The sequence below is a fragment of the Pithys albifrons genome, chromosome 7, assembly GCF_047495875.1.
Source record: "Pithys albifrons albifrons isolate INPA30051 chromosome 7, PitAlb_v1, whole genome shotgun sequence".
NCBI lineage: Eukaryota > Metazoa > Chordata > Aves > Passeriformes > Thamnophilidae > Pithys > Pithys albifrons.
Window position 1 is genome coordinate 32,844,612 of NC_092464.1, and position 9,570 is coordinate 32,854,181.

The 9,570-nt window shown below is 43.6% G+C and overlaps 1 protein-coding gene across 2 annotated transcripts in view; it reads right to left on the minus strand.

Annotated features, from left to right (window-relative positions):
- IGF2BP3 (insulin like growth factor 2 mRNA binding protein 3) overlaps positions 1–9,050 on the minus strand; it is a 111,229-nt gene extending 102,179 nt beyond the window's left edge. For both annotated transcript variants that reach the window (XM_071560924.1, XM_071560923.1), the window contains exons 1-2: positions 8,848–9,050; positions 7,523–7,583 (exon numbers count right to left, since the gene is read on the minus strand). In XM_071560924.1, coding sequence (XP_071417025.1) covers positions 7,523–7,583; positions 8,848–9,022 — 236 coding nt within the window. In that variant the 5' untranslated portion in view covers positions 9,023–9,050. The remainder of the gene's footprint in view (positions 1–7,522; positions 7,584–8,847) is intronic.
- Between the last annotated feature and the right edge of the window lie 520 nt (positions 9,051–9,570).

The window sequence follows — 9,570 nt, forward strand, 5'->3', positions numbered from 1 at the left end:
AGGGATTCCCCCATCCCTCCTCTCTCATGGCTAGCCCTTCTGCCCTGCTTATTCATAGAAAGCAAAGTACCACCTTGAACCTTGCATGCTAGATACTTAATGAATAATTTTAAATCCGAACACAATAAGTTCTTTTACTCCAACTGCTCTTTAACATGAAATTTCAGTAAAATAAGTAACCATAAAGGAAGTAATAAATTTATCAACAGAAATTTTTGTTCACACAGAGTAGAGTTGCCTTTATCAGGAATTTTGATTTCTGCATGGAAATATTTGAAGCTCCATTATGATGAAGCAAGCTCCATTTTTGAAAAAAAATTACAGTATCTGTGCATTTAGCATTTAAAAATAAAAGACACTTTACCAAAACAATAAAGCACAGCTATTTTCAAAGAGGAAAAATGTATTGGATACATGGTGCAGACTACATATTTTAAAATAACATTCCTGAAGTTCAGCTAAGCATGAAAGTTAATCTTTCAAAAGTGAACATTCAGCTCCAGTTGTGTTCAAGGGTACTGGTACTAGTGGAGGGGAAGGGGGGGGGGGGGGGGGGGAGCCAACAAAACCCCCAAAACTCCAGCCTTACTATTTTTATAAATTCTCCAGATACTTTTAGCTGGTCTTTTCTTAAACTGCAAATTATTTTATGGTAATACAGTCTTTTAAAACCCACATGTGGATATATATACACACACATGCAACACACACATACATACACACTTTCTCTTTGAAACACTTCTGATAGGCGAGACATACTGTGGAGGCTGGTCACAAAATAATCAAGTCATCAAAAAATTTAAAATGGAGTAAAGCCCTTCCCAGAAGGGCTTTTCATTTCAAAATAGTTTCATTTTTTGTACTTAGTCCTATACCCAAGAAGAGTCAGATCCCTCTTTGAATCATTGTTTTATCTGTACTCACACAGATTTTAATTTAAATGTACAGAATGCTTAATTTTAGTTGTTAGTAGCAGTTTTCCATCCATGCAGATTTGCAATAGGACAGTTTGAGTTGATGCTGATTCCTCTGTACCATGAAGGAGGAGGCAATAGAGTAGACACATTGATGCTAAGGTTATATTATACAGGAGACAGCTTTAATACTACAGGTTTCTCTTGTGCCAGCTGTCATGATGATATACGTCAGCAAAATGACAAGTTTCTAATGTTTTGTTTTGAAATTTCAACATACTTGAGGAAAAAAATTGAAAATACCACATTTCTTGGTGCCACTCTTTCACTGTCATTACACATACAGTATTTTAACATTTACTAGGGTCAATATTAGGGTAACACACATCATTTTTAAGTATGCCACTACAAACATCAAGATTTACTTCTCTGTTAAATATATGTATCTTTCAACACGCAGTCACAAGCCAATCAGATTATTCTGAGTTGGAAGGGACCCACAGGTATCGCTGCATCCAGCTCAAAAGTGAATGGCACATACTGCAGATATGGAAAGAAGAAAAGCCAGGAGGCAATACAAAATTTTAATTTTTTGTTAGTTACCTGAAATGTGCCAAGCACACTGGAGCTCTTACTACCACACAGAAATTTTTCAAAGCCAAACTACATATTCCAGTTGATGGCAAGGAACAACTACCACTGAAGTATCCAGATGGATAAATATGCCCAGACAGGCTGGGTAGCACCAGTGAGCACTGGGCTTACTGATCTCCCCAGCGTACTCCAAACATGGACACCTGGGGAGATTTTTGGATGAGCATTCTATGATATCTTCTTTATTTGGATAGCAAATGTACCACTCACATAGCAAAGATGCTCAGGAAAAAAAAAAAGAAGGAAGTAGTATGGAAGCCTTAGACTAAAACTATAAAATAATGCACAAGTATTTCTGATTATGTCACATTTCTAGACAAAATAAGGGAAAGTTATGGTCTTGTCTTAGCTTTCAACAGTAATTAGCATATAACTCAATATAATTCTATATTCTGCATCATTAGAGATGTAGAATGGAGTGATGTGAGAAAAGAGAATCATCTTGAACCCTGAAAATATATAAAGCACCTCAATATTGATAAGGATATCAAACCTATTTAAACTTTGTAACTCATTCCTCTCTATATATAAAACATGAAGAGTTATTGTCCATATTTAGATTTTAGAGTACTTAATTTTTGCACATGTTCTCCATCTATTTACTGATTCTGAATAATCAAATAAAAATGAACTTTACTCCTAAATTACAAGAAAAAAATGCCCTGCATCAATTTTACCCTGTGCCTGACTCACTGGGCTCACGTAAAGATAAAATCATCAGAAATGTCTTTTCCCGTGGCCCATGGCACTGTGTATTTTTTACCAAAATCCCAGAAAGATAGAATCTAAATGGTAAGATGACAATAAGGAGATGAACAGGTTTAAGGAGTGAAGAATCATTTTTGTGAGGTTCCCTGAAGGCCTAGCCCCATCCATTGTTAAGGATTAGGTGTATTTTACTTCTGGGTCTCTCTCTCACAGCCATTATGGAAAGTTTCACATTTTCTGGTAGGTAGTTAAATCTCAGGCCATTTAAGAATTTTTCAGGTCAAAATTAAGCATTTGAAGTCCACCCAGTAGCTAGCCAGAAGCCATAAAAGGACTCCAGCACTGTAGAGTCCTATGCTCTGCTTTTAAAAGAGCAACTGAAATGAACACAGCCCCATTTTACAAAAATACCACCTTCAAGGTCTCAAAAATGTGGAAAATGTTATTACCCCATGCTTAAAGGGGAAAAAAGGGAGAAATGAAAAAAAAAATCTTAAACATTTCCTGAATATATTTTTACTACCCTTGAATTATGCTTCTAAAATGTTATTCTATATTCCACTCCTTCAAAATTTACCATATCTATGCACAATTTAAGGTCCGCTACAAGTATGTTCTCAGGGCACCTTCCGTTAATGGAAGGAAGAAAAACAAGAACAGGACCAATCCTTCATGACATGCATTTATTGCTGTGTTTCTGTTGATTTTTAAAAATTGCAACAAGGTTTTTTTTCATGATCAAACAATATAAGAACCCATAAAAACTGAACTTCCAACAAGGTTACAGTTAACATGGTTAGTGAAGAATTATCAGTTCTTGCCATAAGGACTCATCTTCTCTATAGGAATCACCACATTTCCACTCTAATTGCAAGCTTTCAAAGATCAAAACAAAAAATTCTGTCCACATCTGCAAAAATACATGTGGAAATAGAGAATAAAAACCTTACATCACTATGTGAAGTTTTGGGCCTTTACTCTCAAAATTATACGAAATTTGGGCACAGAAAAGAGAACAAATCTGGCTAATAAAATATTTTCCATCTTGTGTTCTTACTTTGTGTATGTTTCTCCCTGCTTGATATTTACGGAGACAAAATGACAAATCAATGCCAGTGAAATTTTTTTTATTATTATTAACTGTGACTACTGCAGACACTACACATATTTTAGCCTCCTGAAACCATTTCCCACCATCTTGCACATGCAAGATACAAACCCTCATTATACTGAAAATTGTCTACACAATCCAATTTCCATCCAGTGCTCATCCCTGGAAGAGACGTCTGCACGGGGTGGGGGGTTGGAGGTTTGAGGCCCCTTTTCCTTAAATCAGCCTTCAGACACCTCTGATTAGAGGTGAAGCACAGCTGGCAAGTCATTGCTCTCCCCACAGCAACATTACCTATAGGGTGCACCTTTGTAGCCATTTCTCCTGCTCCCTTCCCAAACAGACCCCCCAGAAGAGACATAGTGAATTTATTTTCTCAACAAAGAGCCCTCAAGGTGGGGAAAAAATTAATTAACCTCCTAATTAGAAGAACACTTTGACTTTACCACACCTGAGGTGTTTGTGAGCATTTTAGGTACCTGAAGGCCACAGAAGTAGGCATAGGGGACCAGGTCTGGGTGGTTAGCCCACCTGGGCACAGAAACCAGAGCTGCAAGGCTGCACCAGGCACATCCCCAGGTGCCTAGAGTTAGCACCTGACCCTCATTGCGCACAAGTGACATCAGGGCTATTTGAATAATCAGATTGCAGCCTATATCGCCTTGTGAGATACCAGCTGCTCTTGGATTGCAGCAAGGTAACACCTGAAGCCTTGCACCACAAGTTCCACGTACGCCATGGGCTGCCACCATCCTCCTCCCGCACCACTGCTTTGCAAGGAGAAACTCATCTAACCAGTGAATGTGACTAACAGTGCCCTGCCTTCCTGCCCAGAGCATGACTAGCAGTCAAAACCATTACAATGTCTCCTCTAACTTTTGCACTAAGTGACCTAAACCCTTAAACGTTGGAATAGCTTTCTTCCAAACCAAGGGGTCTGAATGCAGAAATGCTGCATTCCTTTGGCATTCCCCTGAGATTTCAATAGTAAGTCAGGAATCTACTCTGAGCTTATTAAATACATTGCACCTCCCCCAGAATACTTCCCCACCCTTCCATCTAGGAAACCTTGACCAGGCTCCTTCTTTCAACCACAACACATCCCCTCATCTGTCTTTAAATGCTTCCAGGGGTGTGGGGAGGACGAAAGCCACACACCGGCCCTCTCCTTCCTTCCACAGCAGGTAGGAAGGCAATTTTCAAACCTGGGTGTGCCCATTTCAAATCAGGAGATCCAGCAAGGGCTGGAATGCAGTGACTACTGGGCCCAAGAATTTCGCCCTGAATAACAAGCCAGACACACTCCATGTCTTCTAGATTCAACCTAACTTTATGGCAACCCTAGCTGACATCACCTCTTGACCTTCCTTTATGTGACAAGGTTATGGATTACCAAACCCTTACCCTTTCTTCCTGTGCACCTCAGCCATCTCTGGAGAAAGATACCCGCAAACTACCTTTGTGAGTGATAATGTACACGCTTTGATAAAACAAAACAAAAACAACACAAAAACAACCACCAAAACAAACAAACTCCCCACACAAACAAACAACCTGAACAACAACAAAAAGCACACACAAACAACCCCCCCCAAATAAAAAAAAAAAAATTAAAAAAAACCAACCAAAACCACAAAACCAGAAACCATTCTAATAATCATGTTTAAGGAGGCTCTGAGGAAGGGAGCTAGGAATCTCCACGAAGCAGCCTCACAACAGCAGAGGTCAATACAACGTATTGAATAACTTCAGTGCACTACAAAACAACTTTTGCTTTTATGAAGTAATCATTTGGCCAAACTATTAATCGGACACTCATGCTGAAAGACAGACTTGACACATCCTTTTTTTTTTTTTAAATGGCGTCACTTCTCTAACCATATCTCACATGCTGGAGTACCCAGGGCTCTCTGGAAAGCACTCCCTGGCCTTGCAGCAGCGTGAAACACACTGGGTGGGCCTGGCGAGTGACACACCCCCCAGCTGCATTTGCACCTTTCCCTTGTGCAAAAAGATACAAAGACTTCAAATAAGTTACTTGGAAAGTACCTTAATAAACAGTTTCATCAACAACACTCAACATTTGAAAACTCCACTTTCAAATGTAACTAACCCTAAATATGCACCCAGTAAGCAACGTTTAGGTAAACAAGGAAAAAATCGCCAACTTTTTGACCCCACTCAAAAAAAGAAAAGTGTTAGGCACCTATATGAGGAACAAGAAAGTCACTTACATATGGAGACCACTGAATGAGTTTTACGTGTCTTTCTATATTAGATTTTGGGAGAGGGGGAGCAGAAACAAAGGGGAAGGAAGCACAGTTATGAGAAACACAATTTAATTTTCTGTTAAACAGCTCTCTAAATCTGAGCTATATCTAATACATTCCAACATGATACCACACAATAAAACAGTATTTTAACAAATAAAGGCTTTGGTAGTAGCAATATGGGTATGCTGATACAATTACATTTGCAATTTTTCAGTATCTCTATATGTAGGCAATAAACGCCTGCAGTAGAACTTTAGTACAGAATTATTTTCAACAAGTTACAAGCAGATAAATGCTTCTGATAATTGCTAATTCAGAGACAAATAGGAGGACACGCTACCTAACAGAAAGAATGGACTTTTACACCATTTCAGCTGACAGCTGAAAGAACAGGAAAATACTTTTAAAGGCATTAAGCAGTGATTAAAAAAAAAAGTTGGGGAGAACCAGTGATTTTAAATTTAACTTTACATGAGGGTAACGAATTTCTTTTCAACAGCACAAATAGAATGCTATCTGTGCAACCTTAAAGTTAATAAGCATGACAGTAAATTTATTTAGTAGAGACTAATCAGAAAATTATCAATTCTTCTATGTCCTATGGATTTTTCTTCTTAAATCTAAAGACATATCCATGTACAATAATTTGGTATACAAAATGCCTGAAATATAGGCTACTGTAAATCAAAACTGTATACCTTGCATAATAAATTAGAAAGAGCACATACAGGATATTAATTTCCAATGTAAAGCATCAAATAAATAAAATCATGAAGATACACATGCTATGAATTAGCCTAGAGAGGATTTGTTCCCTCCCTTAACTAGAGCAAAAATCCTCTGTAGCTTCTCAAGTGAAGCTTTCCTCTAACCCTAAATAGTGATCAAACTTCTAATTCTCAAAATACCAAGACACAATGTTCATCCAGACAGTTAGATAATATTTTTTCCAATCAACAATCTTAAAAACACTGTAGTTTTAAAAATAATCCTGAAATAATAGAAACCCCTTTTAATAAAGTTACACAGACAGGCATACTTCCCAGATTGAATAATGGAGTACAGGAACAAACACGTGCAAAGTTTGATCTATTTTTTTCACTCTCTAGTGCACAGCAGGTTTTCTATAATCTAAATATTTGTGAAAGCAGGCTGAATTGCTATAGACAGCATAAAAATACTACCCTGCTTTATTCCAAGTATTGCTTCTTCACACGAGGCCCAAAAAAATTACTGCCTCACAAAAAATTAAAGGCATGTTTAGAAATTAAAGATGCATAAATCCTGTCCTTACAGGGAAGGAGTCATTCTCCTGCTGCTTCTATAGACCAGTTCTAAATAGCGATGATAAAATCCTCTCAAATACAGATGAGACTTCTGCTACATGCCTATAAAATGCTGCAGACTCCAACATGGCAGGAAGAAAAAAATTCATATATCAGTATATTTACAAGGTGCTTTTTTGTTGCTGAAGCAGAGCTCACGTGCTTGCCCGTTATATAGTTCACACCACATTTCCTGTTAATACACAGCTTTTAACTCTTCTCACAGAGCTTTAAATTTTAAAATCTTTGCAATTGTTCATCATCAAACCAGAATAGCTTGCCTCTCCCACAAAAAGGCACTTTTTAAAAAAATAAATTAAATAGTACCACGGCTGCCTGGCCAAAACACTGCATTAGAAATACATGGGGTGATACTAGAAAGCCTTTCGGACAGCATTGAGTGCACGCCTGTACGTTTAAGAAAGCAGTCCATTTATCTACAGGGAAGAGAAACACAAACCTAAGCATTTTCAAATTGCTTCTCACTGGGTAACTAAGGGCAAGGGGCAGGAGTGGAGAGAAATAAAAATAAATTACCTTTGTCTTTTCGGGACTGAATGTTCAACTTCTATGAGTTTGCCATGCAGCTCCACTTTACCTGCCGAGATAAACAGAAAGGGGAAAATATTCGAGCGCGGCTGTGCGTCCCCATCTCTCGGAGCGGGCTCGCAGGGATAGGAAGGAGGGAACGGGAGCGCAACACGTTAGCCCATTCATCGGCAGCCCGGCCACCGCCGGAGCGGGGCCGCGGCGCCCGAGAAAGCGACACATCCCGGCGCCCGGAGCCGCGCCACTGCCGCGGGGGAGCCGCGCTGCCCTCGGCGGGGCCCCTTACCCCGCCCCGCGCTGAAAACAGCCCGCGAAACGTTGTGTGCGGGAGCCGGGCTCGGCCCCGTCTCGAGGAGGGGGAGCGGGGGCTCCGCCGCGCCCCGCGCTGCCAACTTCGGGCGGTTTTCAGCGCGGAAGCGGCCGGGAAGGGAGCCGAGAGGAGGCGCGGAGCGCAGCCCGAGCCCATCTCCTCCGAGGTAGCCTCTCCCAGCAGACCTGAGCCCATCTCCTCCGAGGCAGCCTCTCGCGGCAGACCTCTGCAGACCCATTTCACGCGAATTTATTTTTTTTAAGCACACAAAAACAGGATGTCGGGGCCAGAAGCCGGCGCTGTTGGAGGCGGTGATGGGTGCGTGAGAGTAGCGAAGAGAAACCGAAATAAATAGCCGGGCAGCGCGAGGCGGGGGGGGGTCAGGCAGGGCTCCCCCCTCCCAAGTTTGGAGCAATTCAGCGGCTCGCCCCCAGCCCCACGGCCTACGCCAAGCCAAGGGAAACCTCAGCCCGCTCCGGGGGGAGGTGGCCCCTGCGAGGGGCTGCGGGGGAGTCCAGCTGTGCCCGGGGGGCCTGCGTGTGCAGCCGCTGCCCCGCGCAGGGCTCCGCGTCCGCAGCCCGCCTCCGCCTCGCTGCACTCATCTCTCCCCCCCTTCACCCCCCCCATGCAGCGAGGGCCCCCGGCCGGGAAGGGCTGGCCGTCGGGCTTGGAAAAACATGGGAGCTGCCGCACCGCGGGTCCGTGGGCCCAGGCTCCCGCCCCTCCCCGGCCCCACTCCCCGGCTACTCCCGGGGGGCCGCCGCAGCGTAAGCCCCGCGCAAACGCTCCGTGGGAAGGCCGGGCTGCTCTGGTTGCGCTCGGAAAACAATTCGCCCCTCACCTGGGGGCGGAGGGGGCAGGGACCCCCCCCCAACATCGCCCCCAGTCCGGTAGCGCGGCCCAGCCCGCAGCTGTAGCCGCTCCGCCGCCGCGGAGGAGGGCGGGCGGCGGGATCCGTCGGGGCTGCGGGGAGAAGGCGGGGGTGGTGGAAGGAGCCGCTCACCTGAAAGTGCCTCGATGGCCTTCATGGCCCAGCTCTCGTCGGGGCAGTCCACGAAGGCGTACCCCGTCTTTACCAGGAACTGGCCCGAGAAGGGGATCTTGGAGTCCTTAAAGAGACTTTCCAGGTCGAGAGGGCTGACGTTCTCGCCGAGGTTGCCGATATAGAGCTTGTTCATCTTCCTGGCGGCTCGGGGAGGCGCGCACCGCGGGCTGCAACCCTCGTCTTGCGAGAGGAGGTGGGGAGGAAGGGGGAAATAAAACAAAATGCGATGGAGGAAGGAAAGAGAGAGGGAGAGCGAGAGGACAGGGAGAGGAAGAAAAAAAAAATCAGATCTGCAGCTTGTGTCCCTCCCTCTCCCTCTCAAGGGGTAAAAAAAAAAAAAAAAAAAAAAAGGAAAAAAAAAAACAGTTTAGCCAAACGCGAGCCCTAAGTGCCTGCCGTGCTACCCGGGCGCATGGGGGGCTCGGGGGAAACACCCAGCGCCGGGGCCGCGGATGGCGGGCTGAGAAGAGGAAAAGGAGGAGGGGAGGGGAAAAAACTACTTTTTTTGTCTTGCCCCCAAGCCCCTTTGGCAGCAGCAGGCGGACTATGAAAATGTCACACTACGTGCATGCAGGCGCCGCCTCTCCGTATTAAAAAAAAAAAAAAAAAAGAGAGAGAGAGAGAGAGAGAAGGGGAGGGGGAGGGAAGGACGGAGGGAGAGAGAAAAAAAATTACTTGAAT